Source organism: Callorhinus ursinus, unplaced genomic scaffold, assembly GCF_003265705.2.
Source record: "Callorhinus ursinus isolate GAN/ISIS: 27379988/994484 unplaced genomic scaffold, GSC_fseal_2.0 scaffold1, whole genome shotgun sequence".
NCBI lineage: Eukaryota > Metazoa > Chordata > Mammalia > Carnivora > Otariidae > Callorhinus > Callorhinus ursinus.
This window is the reverse complement of record NW_027397063.1, coordinates 60729090-60752787: the sequence shown is the minus strand read 5'-3', so window position 1 is coordinate 60752787 and position 23698 is coordinate 60729090. Positions and strand designations below refer to the sequence as shown.

General features: G+C 47.3%; 1 protein-coding gene and 1 pseudogene across 1 annotated transcript in view; one reads left to right on the top strand and one right to left on the bottom strand.

The window, feature by feature from the left end:
- Positions 1 to 23698, top strand: part of SLC12A8 (solute carrier family 12 member 8) — a 151507-nt gene that overhangs the window by 85099 nt on the left and 42710 nt on the right. The window contains exons 6-8 of the mRNA XM_073903188.1: positions 5085 to 5198; positions 19401 to 19488; positions 21040 to 21127. Coding sequence (XP_073759289.1) covers positions 5085 to 5198; positions 19401 to 19488; positions 21040 to 21127 — 290 coding nt within the window. The remainder of the gene's footprint in view (positions 1 to 5084; positions 5199 to 19400; positions 19489 to 21039; positions 21128 to 23698) is intronic.
- Positions 1181 to 2878, bottom strand: LOC112823480 (protein N-terminal asparagine amidohydrolase pseudogene; annotated as a pseudogene).

Sequence of the window (23698 nt, the reverse complement as noted above, 5' to 3'; positions counted from 1 at the left end):
TAGGAGGTGCTCAATAAAGGGCCGCTCATCGTTATGTTCGGAAGAGAGGTTGCCCTGTGATGTCCTTGGGGAGCCTGCACAGTCCTGCACACAGAGAAACTCCTCGTGGCCTCGCAAGGACAGCCGTATGACACACTGTCGGCTGCTGTCCGTCCACTGTGAGGCTGGGCCTGGTGGCAGGCAGGGCAGGGGACGCCGTCGGGGTATGCCGGGCTGGCACAAGTCTCGGGTGCAGGGGCAGCACCTAGCGTGGGAGTCCTGAACCTCGGGGCGCATGCCCCTCCAAGAGGCTTCAGAGGCCTGGAAACCCCAAATGATGTGCAAAATGTGCTATCTGTGGGGACAGCTTTCATCGGATTCTCCAATGGGGCCATAACTACAAAACTTAAGAACCTTTGTTCTGGATGTCAGCATGTCTGGCATGAAGACCCACTGTAAGAGGCTATGGCAGGTGCCCTGGATGTGTGCAGCTGACCTCACCCTATGCCTCAGCCTGCAAGTCCAAGCCCATCAGGGACATTGGTGCCTGACCTGGGCATGCACCCTGCCATAAGCTCAAGGTTCAGCTGGACCCGGTTTGGGGTGTGGGAGAGAGACCAGGGCCCAAGGAGTTGGGGTGAGGACCAGAAGGGCCAAGCCTCATTGGGGGCTGGCTGAGGCCTGGGGATCTGAGGTGGAGGGGTTTTTAGGGGGTGGAAGTCATAAGGGCCTGGGAAGGCCAAGAGCAGAGGAAATGAAGAAGTCCACCATGCCAGCCTCCAGAGCTCCTTCTCATTCACTGGAAAGTGGCACAGAGGAGGGGTGGGCCCTACGCTCTGTCCCTGCCTGAGTGGGCTGGCCAAAAAGTCATCAAATGATCTCTCTAGGTCTTGAATTCTAGTAGGATGGTGATTGTTGCAGGATCTTACCTCAGAGCCTTATGCAGAGACCTTGGGCTGTGTCTCATGGAGATGAGGCTGTGGGTGCTCTCTCTCCATTTCTTTTCTTTTTTCTGTTTCTTTGGGTTCTTATTTTATCTGCCCTATCTTACTTAGGTTTTCCTCATAAATCACTTAAATCATTTTGAGAAACAGGTAGAATATAGATGGAAAGAAAAAAATAAAAGAAACTTGTTTACAGAACAGTGATCTAGAGAAGGTAGGCTTTCAGTCCTGGGATGTTCTGTTTGTTTTTCTTTTTTTTTTTTTTTTGCCAAAATAAGATTTTATTTTGAAAGTCATTTGAAGGACAGTAAGGAAGGAGACCTAAGACTCAGCAGATGTAGATTCTGATGCGCATTCTTTGCAGCCCCCACGGTGGTCTTTGTCAGGCCAACAAGTTGCTTTCTTTCTTTGGTGATCTGTGTTTAGCTTCCTGGAGAAGAGATCTTTTCCCATAAGCCACCTTCATTCTTTTTGTAGAGCAGAGCCTTGTTTCCAGGAAACAGTGCGCTGGTGGGAGATGGGTGTTTTTTTAAAAACATCAAGGTAGACCTAATATGTTCCACAAAGTGGGGCGGCTCAGCCAGAGGCGAAGTGGAAAGGTTCTCTAGTATTTGCTTATCATCTTGCTGCAGCTAGCAATCCACATGTGGAAAGGGCATCCAGGAATACGGTCCTATACGCAGTTGCTCTGTCTTTGCGTCGTAAATACTAATCATTGGTCCTCCTGTTAAAGCTCGTGCAGCACGGAGCTCCTCCTCTGGACCCCGATCTGGGAAGGATGCTTGGTAAATCTCTGCCGTCTTAATGTTGACAACGATGCCATGAATCACTGGAAAGTGGTTTTCATTTTCTTCCCGGTCATTTAATTCTGTCACACACAGTGTCACTAAGTGAATGTCCTCTGCTTGTCTGTCAAATTCACTGAGAAGCTGATGAGTAAGTTTTTGTGACAACTGCCTGTCGTCACTGAAGCCTCCTACGAGGTACACTTCCAGCCTTCCACACTGAGTGTGGTCAGAGAAGGTTTTTATGATCTAGCTATGCTAGATATAAGCTCATGATCAAGGGGACCTCCGCTCTGGTGTCGGTTCCATCACAGTGGGTCAAGCAGGTGGCCCCGTTACCTGTGTGCCTCAGGACCACAATGTGACAAGTGGTGGCATCATCAGAACCCAGAATGGAGATGGAACCATCCTTTGGGGAGGTCACTGCCAGCTCTCTTTGCTGAACATACAGAAGGCCCTGGGGTCCCACTTGTTGAACAGACTGACCTCTGAGAAGTCTGGCTCTTTCCTCCAGAGGCGGGTGGGCTCGCACCACATCCCCGGCAGACTGTGGCAGCCACACTCGCCGCCCTCGACAAGCAGCGGTATCACGGAGGCGGCCGCCCGGGCAGGCCCAGGGAGGCCCTGTTTGTTTTTCTAAAAGATGTTATTTTGTGTTGGTAAGTCGATTCTGCTTGTGAAAGACAATGTGGAAAATTTGTAAAAAGAAAAAAAGAAAGGAGAAATTGCTCATAATTGCATTATATAGACATCCATAGTATGTTTCCTTCTTTCCCTGCATGTATAAATTAAAATTTTTTGGTATTTGTACTAGAAATGGTGTCCCGTTTTCTTGCTTCATGTGTGTCATACATAATGTGGACAATTTTCTGTGGTATTAAAAATCCTTTGTAAACATTTAAAATACCTCGGTCTCCCAGAGTTAGAAATGTAGACTCCCCATTTTACATCATTATAAATAAAGCATTGACGATGTTTTTGTCCATAAAGTTCTTTTCGAAGTTAAGATGATTTCCTTGGGAAAGATTCAGAAGCACAGCTGAAGGAGAGGGCCGGCCGGGCAGTGTGTCAGTGTGCGCATGTGCTGGGCGAGGCGTGGGGCTGCATTTGCAGAGAGAGAGAGAGGGGACGAGGCAGGCCTCCTGACAGCTGCCCCCCACCACCCGCCATGAGATCCAAGTGACTTAGGCTGTCAACCTGTGGATCTTGTTGGTGGGGTGGACAGAGAGAAAAGTTTTCCCAGTGACTCATCCATGGGACCTGGGCAAAGCCCTCAGGCCTGGTGACCGAATACCCACCTCTGTTGGAGCTGCCGTGGGGACCGCCGAGGTCAGTGGAGCCCAGTGAAGCCTGCCCAGCGTGCCCACAGCCCTGCGTTCAGATGTGCTTTCAGACCTGCACATCATCCCAGCTTGGCCGAACTCTGCTCCAAGGCAGGCTGGGCTGGGTTTACACCTCAGAAAGGCCAGTCAGTGGGATCAGCCAGCAGATAAACTAAAGTTAACTCAGCCATTATTGCTTTTTGTTAATGAGGGGAAGACCAGCTGTGAAGATGCCAAACCTTTCAGAAATGTTGCCCAGTACTTGGGATTTAATATCTTAGGGCAAATTCCGTGTTTGGGCAGAAGAAAGCACTTGACAGTGATTTTAAGTCCTGACTGGACTCCCCAGGGTCCCTTGTGCTTCACTGAGCTTTCATTTTCTAATTTTTTTACACAATATTTTTCCTATTAAGTTATGAATCTTGGAAGCTGTGAAAAGCGCTGGCAATTCATTGGACTCATGAGTGAGCAGGACTCATCCACTCTTTTGTGGATGGAAGCTCGGGGGGAGCTAAGCCCCGAGGTAGGTGGAGGACAGTTGGGCAGGAAATCCTGTCACCACAGCTCTAGGGGTTGGCTGGAGTGATGGCCAAATGCCCATCCTATGTGGTTGTGGGGGTTTCGGGAAAGGGAGCAGGGTTGGCTTCTCTTAGATACAGTTAACAGGAACAAGCCAATTCCTTCTCAGAGATCAGATTCAAAAGCAGCGGCTGGATAGCCTCTCCTGGGTGTTCCCGAGCCTAGAACACTTGACTTGGATCTTCAACTTCCACAGCCCATTGACATGTCCACAGATGCTATTCAAAGTGACCTCCTTTGACAAAGAAGTAAAGTAGGCTTGAAACCACCTGAAACATTTTATTGAAGTCAGTGTACAAATGTTTAAAATGCTTTGAAGAAAGCAGATCTGAGATGTTCCTGCTATAAAGTAGCCTATGAACAAGTCAAATGGAAAGCATGGATGTGCCCATTACCAAGATCTAAGAGAAAGATTCTTCTTAATGTGAACTGTGTTTGCAACCGACCTCTTGTGTACCAAGCACAGCACTTGACTCTGGGGGACAGAGCTGTGTAAGCCTGGATTTCTTGCCCTGAGGAGTCTAGTTGGGGAAAGACCTAATATGGCCAGTCACAGTACTGAAAGCACTTAGAAGGAATTGATACGGATTCAGGAGTTGAGGTAAAACCCAAAGGAAGCAGCATTTGAGATGGGCTTGAAAAGTAAGCATGGCGTTGATGCTTAGAGACGTGGGAGAAGGGTCTGGAAGGCAGGAAACACAGGGATGGGTATTACTGGTGTTCTTGGGGAGAATCATCTGCGTGACTGCTGGGCAGAGAAAAGCAGAGGATGAGCAGGAAGCGGTGGGTACGGTGCCCGGTTGTCGCGGGCTTTGATTCTCCTCTTAAGGAGTTTGGACTATGTTCTGCAGCTAAGAGGGACCCATGGAAAGGTGTTTGAACAGGGAAAGTAGCTTAATTTTTAAATTAAAGGAAAATACATAAATACATGCTCAGTGAAAGATTTCAGCTGTCAAGAAAAAAGAAGAAAAGAAAGAAAAACAGAAAAGAAAAAAAAGAAAATGCTCCCCTTCCCAGAAGTAACTACTGTTCTCCTTCAAGTAATTTCATCTACGTGTCTCTAGAGATACAGATACACGAAGTCAAGCCCTAGAAGTGGTAAGGATGATTCTGTCAGACTTCCTCCTCTCTCTCTCACACACATGCCCCTATATTACAATATTTAAATTTACATAAGATAGGTCTGTAATCCAGGGGAGCCTGCAAGCTATATCTTATTACTCGGCTCATTTTTTTTTTAACTTCTTTTTTTTTAGATTTTATTTATTTATTTGAGAGAGAGAGAGCTCTCGCACAGGCACACATGCATGAGCTGGGGGGGGGGGCAGAGGCGGTGGGAGAGGGAGAAGCAGAGAAGCAGACCCCTCCCCCCTCCCCCGTGCTGAGCAGGGAGCCCGAGGTGGGGCTCAATCCCAGGACCCCGGGATCACTACCTGATCACTTGGCTCATTTTGCTCTGCTTTGTGTTATTTCAGAGCTCGGTTTTGTGGGCTATTCACCGGAACTGCTACGGAACAACACTCTGCCAGATTACAGCCCCGGGGAATCTTTTTTCACTGTCTTTGGGGTATTCTTCCCGGCAGCTACAGGTATAGTAATTTGGGTTCTTTCCCACTCCCACATGAGGGGTACAGATGCTTGGTTTCTGAAGCTCCATACCTATGTACTGAAACATGTTGGCCTCGTTAATAGAGACACATTCCTCTTTAGGGCTGAACAGGATGGATTCCTCAGCAGGACAAGCTACCCCTTCCACCCCAGACCCAGTGTAAAGTTGGTCCCCTTGTCTCTACCCCAACCTGTGTGTCTTCTCCCAGGGGACAGAGAGATGCTACTGTCTTCTCACTGTACTGGGTGTGGGTGAGACCAAGGACCCGCGGGCAATGAATGACTACTCTTACCCCACCTTCCCCATTTTCTGGCTCTCCAGTGGCCAGGGAGGAACGTTCCAAAGCTGAGGTCCCTCTAGGACTCCTGTCTTAGGCTTTGGGCCCTGGCCTGGAAGGTAGTAAGGTAACGTGTTAACCAAATATCTATAAGAAATAACCATTTGCTATTGACTGGGCTTGTCCCAGAGCACAGACTCAGAGAAGCATTTTACTCTTGGTCACGCAGTGTCGATACCCTGGAGTGTGGCTGATTTTATCTCCTTTTCTGCCTGCCCTCCTCCGTCTGCCTACATGTGGCTATTTCCTTGCTCATTATCCTCTCCTCAAATAGGATGGGGATAGAAAAAGAGGAGAAGCTACTAGAATGTTGAAAATTTAAAAGGCTGTCCATGCTAAGTGTTGGCAAGGATGTGGAGAAACTGGAACTCTCGTACACTGCTGATAGGAAAGTAAAATGGTACAACCATTGTGGAAAACAGTAGGATGATTTCTTATAAATTGAACAGTCTATGGCCATACCACCCTAAATGTGTCTGTTCTTGGAAGCTAAGCAGGGCTGTGCCAGATTAGTATTTGGTTGGGAGCCGCCTAGGAACACCAGGTGAAGTAGGCTTAAAAGAAAAAAATTAAATATACGCCCAGCCATTCCCACTGCTTGTTATCTACTGCATAGAAATGAAAACCTGTGTTCCTATAGACCTGTGCATGAATGTTCAAAGCAGCTTAATTTGTAATCCTCTCAAACTGGAAACAACTCAAATATTCATCAATAGGCAAATAGATAAACAAATTAGGATATAGCCATGCCATATAAAACTACTCAACAATAAAAAGGAATGAGCTATCGATAGGTGCAATAATATAGATGGTCACAAAATAACGATGTTTCATGAAAGAAGTCAGACAAAAAAGAGTACCTGTTAAAAAGGGTAAAACTGTGTAAAACTCCACGTATATAAAATTCTAGAAAATGCAAACTATGGTAACAGAAAGCAGATCAGTGGATGGGGAATAGGGGTGAGGGGGGCAGGAGGGAGGGACAAGGAAATTTCAGGGCATGAAACTCTATTCCTGACGATGGTGATAGGTTCACAGGTATATTCATATGTGAAAACATTCCAGATTCTTATACTTTTTTTTTAAAAGATTTTTTTTATTTATTTGAGAGAGAGAATGAGAGAGAGAGAGAGAGAGAGCATGAGGGGGGGAGGGTCAGAGGGAGAAGCAGACTCCCCGCTGAGCGGGGAGCCCGATGTGGGACTCGATCCCAGGACTCCAGGATTATGACCTGAGCCGAAGGCAGTTGCCCAACCAACTGAGCCACCCAGGTGCCCCAGATTCTTATACTTTAAACATGTGCCGCTTATCGTATGATACCTACCCCTCAGGAAAGCTGTGCAGCTGAAGAAAATGAACAACATTCATCACCATTAACCAGCTTTCCTGACTTCCTCTCCTGCCTCTAGTGGTGGCGAGTTTTCACTCCTCTTCACTGCCAAACACCAGGGCTTTGTCTGTGCTCCTGTGTCTCCATTTCCTGCCTCCTGTTCAACTTGTCCACCCTCTTCTTTTGGAAGTTCAAACCGGCCTCACCACTGAAATGGCTCTGTCCAGTCTTCCGCGGCTGCCATGCTACTCAGTTCGGTGAGCATCTCTAACTTCTCAGTGCCTTCAGATGGGCCCCATCCACTTCCTCCTTCTTTTCTCTTGCCTTCCATGATGCAGCGCCCTCCTTGTCTGCTTCCTGCCCCTCTGACTCGCCTTTGGAGGTACGTCCTCTTCTGCCTGCCCAATAAACGTGGGGGTTTTCAGGCTGTGCCTCGGCCCTCCTCTCTTCTCTCTCTACTGTCTCCCTTAGAATCTCATCCATGCCTACTGTTCAGTGGCCACTCACAATGCCGTTGACTCTCAGACTCATGCCTCCAGCCAAGACTTCTCTAAGCTTCATACCATATACTCGGTTGCTTACATGACATCATCTCTTGGGCATCTCAGACCCAACATGTTCAGAACGAAGCCCATCCCACCCACCCACCCATCCTCCAACTGGTTCTTCTCCTTTGCTCCTGATCTCAGGAAAGGGCACCTCCATCTGGACAATGGCTCATGCCAGGAGTGGGGACTTATTCATGATAATGTCCTCTTTCTTACCAGTGCCCTCCAAGTCCTGTCAATTTTTCCTCCTAAAGGAGGTTCTTCTTTACTTCCTACTTTTCTCCACCTCTGCCACCTGACCACTCTGGTCCAAGCCTTATCTCTCCCGGGCCACAGAAGTGAGTTTGGAGCCAGGCCTCAGTAGTGGCAGGTAGAATTTCGGTCCACAGATCCAGATGTGCCTGAAGTAGCACATCCCTTTCATTCTTATTGAAGTGCAAAGGGTTAGTTTCTGACTCTAAGCCTTCATTCTGCCAGGATGACTGAAAACTGATGTCAGTCGTTCATCATGCCTCCACCATGCCCTGCCATTTTGTTCCAGGGTCTTAGGGTCTTACCAAGTCCCAAGGCATGTCTGGCTTTTCATCACTGTACACAGAGCCAGACTCTCTTATTGTCCTGTCTGCATATCCCTTTAGGTATGTGCTCTCTGCTGCTTCTGAACCACTTCTGAGGACCAGAAATCTGAACCCGGGAGCCCTGTGCTTAGAGTCTATGCACTTCCCAGGCCCTCCTTTCTAGGGTTGTATGGGGTCCCTGCCAGTGCTGGCAAGGAGTGGGCCCCGGGTCCACACTGCTCCCGATCCTGTGCGACCTTCTCTCCCTGCCTCCAGCTCCAGGGACAATCTTCTGTAACAGTATGGCGGACACTCCCATCCAGGGCCAGCCTTATGGGAACAAGCCTATGCATTCACACTGGGTCCCATGCTTAGAAGGGCCCCGTGGTTGGTTTACTGATTTACGGTTGCTAAAATTCTTAGTAATTTTTGAACAAGAGATCTTGTATTCTTATTTGCACTGGACCCTGCAAACTATGTACCAAAGTCTATTCTTGTCCCCCCATGCTTTCCCACCCATTTTGTGGCTTCTTTTCTGCCTCCTTGATTTTCTAAAATCTCCTAAGTGCTCAGGCTTTTGAGAAACAGACCCCAAAACAGAGTCCTGGCGAATTCTGCTTCCTCCTGCCTTGTATCTCCCTGAAGGCAATACAGTAGAGGTCAAATTCCTCTTGAATGGACAGAAAAGGCAAGGGGGAAAAAAATAGAGGGAATTTTTTAAAAAAGCTAACGTTTGAAAATATTGTCCCACCCTCCCTCCCACACATAGGTGGAACACACATTCAAGAGGCTTCCCACCTGAGCGTTTCCTTGGGCCTGGCAATGAGTCCTAAGGCCAGGTCAAGAAACCCTGGGCCCAGATGCCGGTCGGGCAGTCACACCTTGTTGGGGCGGGGGGGGGGAGCGGTGGTCCTCCTGGGCTGGCAGTACTCCAGGGGGCACTCCTAGGAGGTTGTGTCAGTATTGTGACCCTGCTGGGCCCCCTCCACACTGCTCCATGGTTCCCCTCCTTTGCCTCTCCAGGCCCAGTATCTTAGAAATCTTAGAGGGGATGCCTGGTCTGAGAGGGGGCAGAGAGTGGTGGGCCCCGCTTCAGTATTTTTCCGTCCAGCAAGGAATTAGCAGCCTGAGGTTTGAAGAGCCACACAGTAGCCCCGAGTCTGAGCGGGACTCACATTTGAGATCAGCAAGTTCAGCAGCTCTCGACTTTTTGTCTTTTTAACCTATATTCATTTTTGATAATGATACTAAAATCCTCACCTACACTAGAAATTCTGATATGGCCTGCCTGGACCAGAGAAGGGTGGATTTGTCCTTCCTTTGCGATAGATTGCTACCTAATAATATTAGTCAAGTTTTATATTCTATAGCTTAAATTATGAAAATCTTATTTTATAAAATTCCAAATATAAAATTATAATATCGACGAAACTGTCTACACAAGCTTTCTTTTTTTTACCCCACCCCTGTTAGGAGATACGCTTCCCAGTCCTCCCACCACCCCTTGGCCCAACCAGGTTGAGAATCACCGATCCTTTATGTGACCAACTGGGGAAGGAGGAGCACAGAGAGACTTATGAAGGATTGCTCAAGGTTACCCAGCTAATTAGTGACTGGCGTTGGGCCACCATTCTGCTGTGGAGCATTGCCTCCCTGGCTCTCTCTCTGTTTGCCAGGGGCCCCAATGTAAACACAGTAGGCAGCACGAACAATTTGTATCACTTGGCTTTCCCCTGGCAGATGTTCTGTTAAGCTATGAAAAGCATGGATGATTGGCAGTTTCCATGGTGATGGATTTGCCAGGGATTAGCTCTGAGTGAGTCATGGCCCGGGCTCCCTCCAACACCATCCTCTTCTGGAACAAGAGAACCTCCAGGCTGTGGAGAGGGGAGAGGAGTTTGGAAGAACAAACACAAGTCCCCCCAACTCTGTGTCCCCACCTCCAGTCAGAGACATATTATTTTAGTTACTTAGATATTTTATCTCGAGGGCAGGACAGTTCTTGTAAGGATCAGTTGAAAACTGGGTTTCAGTGGCTTCTCTGGCTTTATGAAGCCTATCCCTCTGTCCTCCTCCCCGCAGTCTGCCACACCCTGTGGAAGTGGCTACAGGGTGCGGCTGGGGCCTTGGAGCAGATTCTGCATTTGCTTTGTTTCTTTAAAGTGCTTTCCTTCTCCAAGCTACACTGCCCAACTTGCCCTGAAAAACCAACCTCGGTGCCCACAGGATTCTCTCTCTCCCTCTGTTTCTCTCTGTCTCCCTCTATCTCTGTCACGCATACAAACACACACACGCACGCACGCGCACACACGCACACGCACACACACGCACGCGCGCACATACACACACACACGGCCACTCCAGGGATCAGGGACCACAATACAGGGAAGAACTAGGAGATGGAAATTCACTGAGAATGGGGTTCCCAGGTTTAAGGAGGAGAGAGCCTCAACTAAGGTCAGGCTGAAGCTGGGGTTCACCCCACTGCATTCTTATGAGCAGGAACAAGAGAAAAGGAAGCTTTATAATTATTATACGTGTCTGTTTTTATAATTCTATTTATAGAATTAACTTATAATTTCATCAAAATTATTATAAGTATCTATACTAATCATTAGTATTACAACAGCCTACTATGCGTGGCGCTGTGCTGAACACTTTTACACTCGGTCTCTCACTTAGACCTCACCACACAGCCCCACTGCTCCAATGAGGCGCAGACTTAGCATGACAGTAATGAAGCCCAGGCTTCGGGGTCCCTCCCTTTCGGGAGCTCCTGCTAAAGCCCTGTTCTTAATTTCATATTCATAAGTCTGTATTGTTTTTAGAGTGTCAGACCCCAGAGAACTTAGATCCTTCCATGGGTTCGGTTATTATTCCATTTTTTTTTTTAAGATTTTATTTATTTATTTCAGAGAGAGAGAGAGAGAATGAGAGATAGAAAGCACGAGAGGGAAGAGGGTCAGAGGGAGAAGCAGACTCCCCGCTGAGCAGGAAGCCCGATGTGGGACTCGATCCCGGGACTCCAGGATCATGACCTGAGCCGAAGGCAGTCGCTTAACCAACTGAGCCACCCAGGCGCCCCCGGTTATTATTCCATTTTACAGATGAGGGAACAACAACACAGAGAGGTCAGCCGGACAGTAAGTGGTGAACCCCACTGCTTCCCCTTACTTTGGAGAGGATGCTGGAAGGGAGAACGCACAGGCGTGTGGAGCTGCCAGCAAGGCCAGCGAGGCTTGCTTGAATCCTGGCGTTTCAGTGTTCAGTGAGACACCATGTGTCTCAGCAGAGTCTCTAAGGCATGGAGAGGGTGGGGCCTGACAAATTCTGCCTCCAAGAATAGAGCCAAGAGGAGAGGAAAGCTTCCTGCGGGAACTGCCAAACAAACCAGCCAATAAGCCAGGTGTGCGGAAGGAGTGGGTTTGGGAATCAGGCGGAAGGTAAGGAGGGACGGCCAGGGTCCTTAGGAACCCAAGGGATTTCCAAGTGAGGAGGGGAGCCCGTCTTTCCTGAGTGGACATTTATTCTGCACCTAGTAGGTGCCAGGCACCGTTCATCCTAACTTTACAACAGCCCTGCCGGGTAAAGCGTCTGATCCCCGTTTGCAGATGAGGAGCCCAAGGCTCAGAGCCACACTGCCTCCAAACAGTAGCAGACTGCTTCCTTCAGCACAAAAGGCAACAGACAAGGTGTGGGAACTTTAGTGCATGGATATTCTGCCTTCATGATAAGGAAAAAGAATAAACCCATGAACTTCAAAGAAGAGAGAAAATAGGCAACAGAGAAACGATTAAGCTAGAGCTGGAGGAGAAAATTAAAGGTTTCTAAGGACACAGATGTGGATTGAAAAGCTCCCAGGAGGAAGCTTGGGAGTTCCTTGAGAAAGAGTAAGTAGTCCTTTAATGAACAACTAACAGAAACCAAAAAGCCTAGAAAAACCAGTAGGCTTTTTTACGCCCTTTCTAATTCTCATTTTCAGCAAAAAAGAGGAAAATAGGGTAGGAAGTGGGATTGTGATGATATGCAGCAAATGAAGGCTTGATCTGTGTGAGCGGGGGTTGACTGGGGGCAGAAGGACACGGCCACAGTCTCGCAAATGTTGTAAGCAAGTGGTTACTCGACATTGATACTGGTTCTTTTAACCGCGGGCGTATTGTTGAGATATAGAGGGGATGAGTTTCTCTCCTGGCCGTCTATGCCTGTTGTTAGGTCAGACCTTGGCGATGTGGCACCAGGCCCAAACCCCTGTTCACCTGGTGCCACCCACCCAAACTGGAGGCATAATGTCAGCGCCCTGGAGACTATGGGTGGCGCTGGAAGTTTAGCCTCATAAGCCTAAGCTGGCAAGGTGCTGGTCGACATCCTGTTACATATATATACAAGCTGAGACAATAAGCATCTGCTAAAAGGCTGCGGAACTAGGGTAGAAGACCAAGTCAGAAGGCTTAACCATATGAAGGAAGCTGTTTACCGAAGTCACATGGTAACAATGCACAGACTATATTGTCATCTTGATGCAGAGAGAAATGTGGTTTCGGGTAAAGCAATTAACTGCTTCCTGGAACTGGAAGTTTAAGACCTACGAGGAAGGGAAATACCCTGGAGAGGCACAGACTAGTGATTTGGAACTGGTGATGAAAGTACCTGCGGGTAAACCAGTGTGTAGTGCTGATCATAACTGATAAATTCAGCCTTCTCATGGTGGAGTAACCCCAAATGAATCATACAGTTACTCTGTTTTAAAAGGAAATCCGAGAAAAGTATGGGTGTTAGAAACCAAGAAACTCTGTGACATAGTGGAAAGAACACTGATTTGAGATCAGGAGACTTGAAGATAGTGCTGCCATTGGCGTGAAAGTTGGGCAAAATCACTTCTTTTTGGGCCTCGTTTTCCTCATCTGTAAAATAAGAGGTTGGAGTAGATGACCTCTAGGACACCCTCCAGCTTTAAGAATTGTTATTCTGAGTAGCCATTTTAAGCGATTTTAGGAAGCCTCCCAAGACAAGCATAAAATACTAATTATAAAATGGACACAGTGTTTCCCAAACTGTGTTCCCTTAAACACTAGTAATGAATAAAGTTTTTTATTTTAAAAAAAAGTGTAATATTGTTAAATAAGTTTTGGGAAACACTGTGTGTTACATTTCTCTTCTTAGAGGTGGACAATGAAATTAGCATATTGTAGGCACTGATAAGTCCAGCAGTAAAGACCTCTCTAGTCTTGTTTAATCAAGATTTTCCCAAGCTTTTTTTTTTAATATCTGTAAAACATCGGATACTAATGCTCTGAGAAATAGTATTTGTTATATCACACCCACCCTAAATCCACCTCTACCATTAACGATAATATCTTAATATGGCACCAGAAGCAGATGGAAAGCCACACTAGAGAATCTCTGTAATACTTGACAAGCATGCGTAAAAAATTACTAAATCAAAATAATTTTTCTAGATCCAACTGACAAGCAAGAAATTTCTAATTCACCAAAACTAGTGATCATCTGCTCAGGAATCATGTAGTCACACAAGGGCGAAATTCTGCAAGCGACAGCCTCAGTGTGCAAACCAATCTGACAGGTGTGCACAGATTGCCCACGTCAGTCTGCCCACGTTAGCCTAGCAGGAATGACCCGCCTAGCAGGCATTTCCCTGGCTTTGGTGCATTGTGTTGGTGGTACTGACTACCTACCTTCTGGCTTCTCTGTTTTGTCAAAGAACAGAGCCAACAAAGCCAACTTCCTGGCTGGCTGGGTCTGGCCCATTCCTGAGGGTGGCCTCGTCCGTGTCTGTTGTCTCTGCTCCCACTGACCCGGATCCCAGTGCACCCCACACCAGGCCAGCTAGCCGGCCTTGTGATCAAAGGTTGTGTTGTCGACTGTGTGAGGGATTCGGGGGAGAAGAAAAGGGCTTTTGTTACGGATGCAGAACCTGTTTGCAAGCAGGAAGCAGTTAGGATTAATCAATCACTTTCCTAGACAGAGCATATACACCAGTGCAGTTCTCGTGGGTCGTTGTAAATGATCTGATGGAAGATGCACAAATGTGCATCTATGTGACAAACTATAGGAGGTACTAAAATGGCAAAGAGTAAGTAGAAGTATGTCATCTCACAATGCTGAATGAATGGACATAAAATTGCTAGGGGAGCGCAGGGGGCTGCAGAATGAGGCTGTTGTCCATGGTGGGAAGGAATGTGGCCAGCCAGGTGAGGTACCAGTAAATGTGGTGACAGGTGGGAACCTTTGCAGGGGGTCAGAACTTAGGAGGTCCAGGAAGGGCTGCCGTTAGTGGATGAAGTTAGTGGGGTCTGGGGGTCAGGTGAATGTGGAGATTTGGCCAGGGATGCCCTTGCCACCAGATAGTTCTGGGAGCGAGCAATGAAGCCCTAGCCTTTGAACAGAGCCTAAGTGACAGGATCGGCTCCTAGGAACACTGGTCAGAGTGAGGCAAGTCCTGGGCATCCTTTTGTGATTCAAATAAGATCTGCACATGACAAAAAAGAAAATCCTACAGAAGTGTTTATGATAGAAAGCAATAGTCTCCCACCCCACCCATCACAACCCCAGATAGCCCATCGGGGCAACCGCTTTTAATCATTTTTAGCACTTTGGGAGCTAGCTGTAGATTACCAAGCAATAAACTTGAACCTGTAACTTGATTAATGAAAGACAGAAACCATTGACTCCATGTTAGGAAATAGAGTTTCACTTACTTACATGCTCCTCCATCCACTTCCTAATTTTTGATAGTTATATTGCTTTTTTGTTGTTACCTTTTTAATTTTAAGTGATATTCTTAAATCTCTGTTATTTTATCAGTTTTGGGCTACATCCCTTCACTCTTTATTATTGGTGTGGGAGGGCCCCTGGGTGGCTCAGTTGGTTGAGCAACTGCCTTCGGCTCAGGTCATGACCCTGGAGTCCAGGGATTGAGCCCCACATCGGGCTCCCTGCTCGGGGGGAAGTCTGCTTCTCCCTCTGACCCTCTTCCCTCTTGTGCTCTCTATCTCTCATTATCTCTCTCTCAGATAAATAAATAAAATCTTTAAAAAATATATTATTTGTGTGGGAAATTGAAATTCAGTGTTGTGTTGTAAGATTAATGTATTAGAGTCATATTTATTTTATGTGTAAAATATTTTTACAAGCAATACTTCAGTTATCTTAAGAGAATCCCTAGTTGGGAGGAATCTACATAATCCTTTTATATTTGAGTTTTAGAACAATATGAGAGAAGCCATAACAAGTTGACAATTAGCAGGTGAGTAGGCAAAATCCCACGAAAACTGTAGCTACAACTTTAAGTGAACAAGCACAGTTTCACACACACACATACACATACACACACACACACACTCAAATCTATTAAAGTTTTTTTACCTTAAGTTTATAGGTCAACAATCTTTATAACTTCAAAGACAAACTGCTCAATATTCTTGGAAATTTCTTTGCTCTTTTTAGCAAACACTTAGAAATTCTCCTTTATGATAACAAGATGCAGAAGAAGTTTAGAATTAGCTTAAAACTTATTGCAACTGGTATATATTCACTAGCCTTTTCTTTACCTACCTTCCAAATGTAATGGCTAGCTTGAAAGGCATTATTAGAATCATCTTTCAGGTTTTCTTATTTAACTAATTGAAGCTTGTAACAGCCAATCCAGACCTGAGTGAAAGGTCATGGGACTAATATTTTTGTTTTTCAGCACTTCATTTTAGAAGATATTAGTGCTTTTTCCATTTCCTCTACTTCTTCTTCTTTTTTTTTTAGTATGGGTTCCTAATATCAGTTAGCTATAGTTCCCGTTAGTTGGATGTTGTAACTCTAGGATAGCCCCTCTGTGTCTCCCAGGCTTTGCTCAAGTTTTGTACCCCTTTATCTTTCTGTTCTCAATTCTGGGATACTCGCTTAACTTTATAACTAGAGTTATGTCCTCTGGGCTTTGTCTATAGGTCAATTTTTAGAAGTTAAAAAAAACAAAACAGTAAACATGTACACTATTACGACCAGATAGCTGTCATTCAGTGAAGAGTGAAGTAGTAGCTAGAATTCCATTTCTTTTGCTTTGATTCTGATGCGGTCCTTGTGCCATTTAGGAAAGAATATTCCTAATATCGTGGTCAAATGGGTTACTTTTTCTTATATTCCATTAGTTATGTAAAATCATGTCATGACATGTTAGTTTGAGTCATATTTAGACATTGACTTTCTTTTTCACTTTTCCTGGAGTTTCAATAAACTTTCTTTTCTCTTGATGCCAAAATATGCAGTTTAGCATGTCCTTAAAATCATTCAGTTTGTTAATCATACTGTTCATTGCGTTGAATCCAGCTCCTATCCAGAGGCATGCCTCCTGGGGCCTCTAGTGTTCTGCCTCAGTCCCTGCTGGTTTCTATGCAGTGACAATGGTGGTTCTGGGACTTTACTCCAAAAGTAGTCATCACCACTCTTTTCTCAATCTCGTGTTTTCCTCCTTCATTTTGCTGGAGTACATGCTTTAGTAGCTTCCTCAGAAATGATATGTGGAGGTAAATTTTTTGAGCCCTTGTCTATGTAACTTTGCTTTCACTTAATTGGTAATCTGGCTAAAATTCTAGTTTCAAATAATCTTTCCTCGGAATTTTAAAATCGGCACTCCATTGTTTCCTAGCATTCACTGTTGCCAAAGAGAAGTCTAATTTTTGTTCCTTTATAGGTGTTCAGTTTTTTACCTTTGGAAATATTTAGGATTTTTCCTGAAATTGCACAATGCTACATTTAGGTATGGGCTTTTTAAATTTTGTTCTTTGTGCTGTCTATTCTATGGGATATTTCAACCTGAAGACTTGTGTCTTCTTCAGTTTGGAGACGTTTATTTCTGGTATTTATTATTTAGTTCTGGTTTATTTATCTGGTTATTTCTTTGGTTTTCTCTGTTCTCTCTTTTTGGACCTCCCGTTAGTTGGATGTTGTAACTCTAAGATAGCCCCTCTGTGTCTCCCAGGCTTTGTTCAAGTTTTGTACCCCCTTATCTTTCTGTTCTCAATTCTGGGATACTCACTTAACTTTATCTTTCAGATCTTCTGTTGCATTTTTAATTTTAGTGATCATGTTTATAATTTCCAAAAGTTCTTTTTTGTTCTTGGAGTATTTTTGTTTTCCTTGCACCTTGCTTTATAGAGAGAATATTCTTCTTGGATGTGTCTGGAGCTACTAATTGTATTTTCTTCAAAATTCTCGTCTGTGTTCTGATTTATATGTTCCTTCCGGCCCAGGTTGTTCTATTTTTATCATGCACGCATTCGTTGCTGGTTTTCATCACACCCCTGGCAATCTTGGGTTGCTGGCATGGATTCCTGGCTGTAGTGTGTGTAGGTCGGCATCCCTGAAGGGGACTTGACTGTGACTCATTTGTGAGTACAGCCAGTCCTTGATGAGGGCTTCGTTGGGGTGCAAACATCCACACTAGTAGCCCTGGTTTTCCTTGGATTTATCCAGATCCTCTAGAGAAGTTTTCTAAGGCTTTCCTTTCCTTCCCTTTCACGCTGGGTCATTTTCTCCATTCTCTATGTGCCAGACATCTGTAGCAACCTTTCATCTACTCACGGCTCCCCATCCCAGCCCTCTTTGTTTATAGACATGGATTCATTTCCCCCTTCCTACCCTTTAATAGGATCTTGGGGAGAAGGGAAACAAGAGGAAAGAGAAGATGCCTAATGTGGCATTTTAAACAAAAAGCCCTTTAAGAAGCCCCCATTTCAAAACAATCACTGTAGAAAATTGGGACAATAAATCTAAGCAAGAAAATGAAAAATGATCTATTTTTCCATCACCAACACATTTGAAAATGTTTAGCATTTTAAAATATGTCCCAGTTCCTTCCCCCTGCCATGCATACATTTATCTGTTGTCTTTTTTTTTTTTTACACAACAGTGGGATCATACCACATGTTCTGTTTTATAATATGCATCTGAAAATGAAACAATAGCTTTTTAAATATCTTTCCGTGTCACGACATATCTCCGACAACACCAAGCCCCGGTATTTAGTGAAAGATGTATCATCACTTATGTAGCCAATCCCCCTACTTGTAGATATTAGGTTGTTTCTCATTTTCACTAGTATAGACAAGCATTTTTATAAACATTTTTGGCTACATCTTTACTCATATCCTTGACTCTTCACTGAGGTGGAAGTCCCAGGAGTGGAATTGCTGGTCAATGCGTGTGCAGGTCCCAGTGCTGGTCCCCCGTTCAGGGCACCCTTGGAAATAGGCCCCCGTTAACTCTCTGCCTCCACATCTTCACTTCACCCCATTTTACCTGCACTCCTGCAAGCATTTTAGCAGGGCTGGTTGGAACAGAATTTTCAGAGTCAGACAGACTGGGGTTGAAGCCTAGCTTTCCCACTTAGTAAGTGTGTGACCTTAGGCCGCTTTAATTAACCGCTCTGAATACTAGTTTCCTTTTCTGTAAAATAGGGGAAATAATTCAGCTTTTCTGATGTGGTTGTTGTAAGGCTTGAACAAGATAAAAAAAATGCATGGAAAGCATTAGCCCAGCCACTGTCAGGTTGAAGGTGTTCAACCCATAATGATGGCGTTAGACCCATCTCTCTCCCTAAGCCTATGTAAATCTTCTCACAAGGCCACATGTGAGATGCACCCGCCCCTCTGTGAGACTTTCCTGACCAGGGCTTGGAGAGCACTTGTGGGCTGGACCCGCTTTTGATGTTCAGAACATATTGTCTTATTGGTTTCTTCTGTGGGTGAATATGTACAGAGGTGCTGACCCCTCTCACCGTCCCACACGGTGTCCTCCCTCCCCATCTTGACTAATTATGACTTTTCACAAGTGTTCCTGGGGAATAGAGGCAATGATGAAGAGGAGCTTGGGACTCAGTGTTGGTAGCATCACGATGGTTCTTTGGAACTTGTTTAGAGCCCTTTGGTCTCTGGCTCTGGCTCTTGGATGGGACCTGCTCCCAGGTCCTAAACCCAAGCGCTGTCAGTGGGCAGCAGAGGCAAGGAGCTCAGCGGAGGAGTGGGCAGCAGGTGCTTTGCTAAGGCTAAGCCTCCCCAGGGAGTTGGGGGAGAAGGGGGTGGCAGAGCTCAGTATGTGGCCACAGGACCTTTGTGCAGCCTGCCAGATGTCTCACTCACCCTCATTACTTTGCACTGGGCCACAAGATGCTTTTGTAGCCAGCAGGGCTTTCCTCCCAAGCATCATCCAATCCACAAAGGTCCCTTTCATGCCCCACGGATGCCTCCCCAGTTGCCAGGGGAGATCGAGAAACTCAGTTGCCAGAACTGCAGATGGAAGGGCCTTGCCGTGGGATAGCTTCCAGGAGAGGGCCCTGACGAGGGGAAGGCAATTCATGGAGTGGAGTGTACTGCTCACCCCTCTCCCCTGTCTGGGTGTCTTTCAGGAGTCATGGCCGGTTTCAACATGGGGGGTGACCTCCAGGAGCCTGCTGCCAGCATCCCCCTGGGCTCCCTAGCAGCTGTTGGCATCTCGTAAGTAAGTTCCCCTGGTGGCAATCCACTGGAGAGGAGGAGAGAAAACCCCAGGCAAAAGAGGGGATTGTCCCTTTTGTTCTGAGAGTGCCCCAACTGTGGCCAATCTATTTCATATTCCAGTTCTCCTTTTAACACTCAGCCGGCTGGAAAATTCATGTCTGGTGGGTTCAGACCCCCTGCCTGGGAATGCAGGAGGAGGAGGAGGAGGTGGAGGAGGAGGAGGAGGAGGAGGAGGAATCCTTTTTTCCCTTTCTCCTCGGCCTCCTGCCCCTCCTCCTCCCCCACTTCCATTTTGAACTTGGGGATTTTTTAACCGTTGACTTTCCAGGATTGTTGGGAGGAACAGAAAGGTGAAGAGTTTTGCAATCAGGTTGGGATTTCTATCCCAGCTCTGCTGCTGGGGGCCTGGGTGATATGCTGAACAATGTATTTAGCTCTCTGAGCCTCTGTTTCCTTTCTCATAAAATGGGGATAATGGGAATACGTGTGCCCCAGAGACTGTGGGGCGGCTACTGTGTGTGAAGACACGTGGCAGGCTCTCCTCCCCTCAGCTCGCCTCCCCTGCACCACCCCAAGGCTCTCAGGGTTTTAGTTCCCACCGCGCCACCCACACTAGCAGACTGAGTGGCCTTGGAGCTGTTTCTGACCTTCCAGAGTCTTCTGTTTTACTCTCTGTGCCCCAGGAAGAAGCTTCTCTGCCTTCACTGGGTGGATGCAAGAGGCATAGACGTGACAATGACTTGAGAAGTGAAAAGTGCCTGTGTTACTTTAAGTGTGGTACTTCAAAATACGACTATGTGTGTTTCATAAACGCTGAACTTGCTCTTAGCTTATTAGAGCGGCCCCACTGCGTCGGGCACACAGCACCAGTCCGATGTGTGCTAAGTAGGGCTGCGTGCTGGCAAGAGAATGAAGGCCACAGAGAACGCTCTGGTGTTGGGAAGGACAGAGAAGAAAGAGCCCTGCCTCATTTTGGGGTCAGAGCTGGGAGGTCCCGGGACGGACCTTTGGCCCGTCCTCTCACTGCCCGGATGGGAATGAGGCCACAGGGATCATGTGACTTTAGTCAAGGTCACAGGGCATCTAGGGGCAGAGCTGGGTCACCGCTGCCCTTTTCACACTTGGCCCGGCTCTCTGTCATCTGGGATCCAAGGAACAGCGGGACTAAGAAGTCTGAGAGATCATCTGCATGTTCTTCAGGGGTGTGAAGGGGGGCTGTGGGGTTGCTGCTTACCCCTGCCTGAGTCCCGACAACCTGGAGGCCAGAGGGGCCTCCTGCTCCCCACTCCCAACATCCTCAGTGCATCTTTCTTCTTTAATGTAACAAAGAGACAAAACAATCATACATTCTTTGGCAAGAGATATGCTAGAGGGGAAATAGTGCTGGGATCCCCCTCAGACAAGCCAGGGAGGCTTCATGACTGGCCTTTCTCTTTCCTTCTGAGACGGGTCCCCACGGGAACCCGGGGGGCTGTGTGCGGTGGGTTGGGATGGGCTTGGCTGAAGTGGGGGGGTGTAAGCTCTGCTCCACTCTTGGGGTTTTTGCAGGTGGTTTCTGTACCTCGTATTCGTCTTCCTGCTGGGCGCTGCCTGCACCCGAGAGGCCCTTCGCTATGACTTCCTGATAGCAGAAAAGGTGGGTGAGTCCTACTCTGCCGACCAGCTCAGTCTGCTGGGTCTTTCATTCGCTCCCCTCTACTGGTAGCTACCTCCCCCGCTGCAGTCCTGCCTGGGAATCCAGAGAGGCTTGGGCCATAAGTGGGGGCTGGGGGGGGGGTGGTAAAAATATGGAAGAGGTACAGGTTTTTCTTAACCAACTGAGCCACCCAGGCGCCCTGGGTACAGGTTTTTCTTATGGGTTGGGGGACTAAATAAGAGGAACAAAAGTATCTCTTCATGTCAAAAATCAGGACAGAAACAAAGAATGCCCTCAGCGCAAACCCCTAGGTCAACTAGCCCTTCATTTTTGCCACTAGCCTCGCCTTCCACCATAAGCAGAAAGGGCTGCTCACTGGAAGCAAGTAAAGGAGGAGGCCGAGGAGTGGGAAGGAGGCGGCAAAGTGGAGGGCTGGAGGGCGTTGGAGGAGGCCCAGTGACAGGGGGAAGCCCACTCTGCCCTCTGCAGACCTTGACTCGATGGGCCCTCCCTGGGAGTGGGGTGGGGTTGATCTGGCTGTAACACCTTTGTTTCTAGAGCAGTAGACCCTGCCAGAAGCGGATTAGCAAATTCCTCACATTCCACAGCTGCCCCTTAACAGGCTGGAGGTCAGGTGACAGTCAAGGACACTCGTTTGGCATCTCTAGAACCTAGGAGAATAAGATTCCCAGATGCTTTTCTGGAAATCCCCAAAAACTCCTACATTCCCTTAAGTTCTTGGAGGAAAAGGGGACCCTGAGATTCCTGTCATTTATCAGAGAAATGTAGAAGGGTAGGCAAGTTTTCGTAGTTAACTCCCGAGTGTTTCTGCTCAGATTTTGGGAGAAAGTAGCACTTTCTGTTGGTGTGAGGCTTTGCAAAGCCACCTTGCTGATCTTCACCGAGGACCACTGACTGGGGCAGCCTGGGGCAGGAAACTCTGAACTCTCTTTTTAGAGCTACATTTGGGCTTGGTTTCCACATTAGCACAGGTTTCTTTTTAAGATACGTAGGTGACAATGTAAAGATGATCTATGTTTTCAGGGGTCTTGACTCTGAAAGCAGGTTTCGAAAGGTGGAGCAGCTCAGGTGGTGAGGACACTCTCTCCACCCCCTTCCCGGGAGCAAGGTCTTAGACCCCCAGGGAGATGCCTCCTCTCAGGGAAGGAATCTGCGGCCCTTATTTATACCTACATGCGAGCTTCCGTCTCGAGTTTCATCTCCCACGGGTCTTTTCTCTAATCGTGGAATGAAAAGCTTGGCTGTGTCAGAGGAATTAAAGACCTCAGGGAACAGCTGACGCTTTGACCAGGAGGTCTGCCTGCTGTGGTCTGCAACTTGCCAGTGGCTAGCTAGCTCAGCCTGCCTCTAAAGCGGGTTCCTTTATAGTAGATTCCCTCACAGAGGTCCTTTTAACCATTTGAGGTTCTGATCTGGATGGAACAAGGCAAATTATGCCTTGGTCTGGGGCTCCTCTCTTCCCCTCCTTCCCCTCCTTTGCAGAGAGAACTAAGAACAGGTATACGGGAGGGTAGGCAGCCTGTATCCAAGGAAGGCCACCACAGGAGAGTAAAAACATCTCCATGGACAGCTCCGGAAAGCCTTTGCGGGTGGAAATTCCACCACTAATAATAGCCACCTGAGCTGGTGGAAGCTTGTTTGGACTGCCACCTGTCCTAGGCGTTGAAACAGGTGGGCGAACATTTAGCTGGTGGGGGCACTTGCTAAACCACGCTGGGCACTAATATGTGGGAGTGCCATTGTGTGCACACCAGGGGGAGAGGTGGAGGGTTCGGGTTTTGGAGGGGAATAGTCCGTTTCTTAGAGGCAGTTGTAAAGCCTGTAAAGTCAGGAAAGATACTGCTCTTGGTTCTCAGTAGCAAACAGGGGCTGGTACAGCAAGTAAGTGTACAGTGACAGAACCCAGCAAGGCAACTCCAGAAAGGGGCACTGTGCTGTGCTGCTGCCCCCCCAGACTCCCCCCTGCAAAGGCGACTGCACAGGATTTACCCCCTGCCACCCCACCGAAGCCTCCAACCTTGGCTTTCCTCCTTTTTTGCTCTCTGACGTCCCTCCTTGGGACTGACTCGGCTGCAGTAGCAGGTCTGTACTCAGCAGTGAGCTGGGCCACAGAAGGTTTTACTAGCAGCGCCTGGAGAAGGGGGGTGGTGCTACCCGCACAGGTCAGAGGTGTGAGTGCGCAGTCTCCTCCGTGGTCCGTCGACACGGCTTCCCACCCTCGGGGTCATTGTTCATCTCAGCTGCACATCTTAGTTGGGGCCTGGGTTCAGAGCTGTCCTGGGCCCTGAGGAAGCGAGGCCTCCTCAGTCTGGTCTGTGTGTCCTGAGGGTCTCACCCTGGGGCAGAGACCAGGCAGGCCTCCAGGACGCTCCCCTTGGTGCTGGCTCTCAGGAAGCTCCACGGTGCTTTCTGCCAGAACGCTTATCTTCAGTGGCTGCTGGCTGCCCTGAATTCCTTTCCACTGACCTGCAGCTGGTCAGTTCATCTGTTTCTTTTTTGGTTTCCTGCAGCTTCTCAGATCTATTTCTAATTATTTGTCTTCCTAGCCTA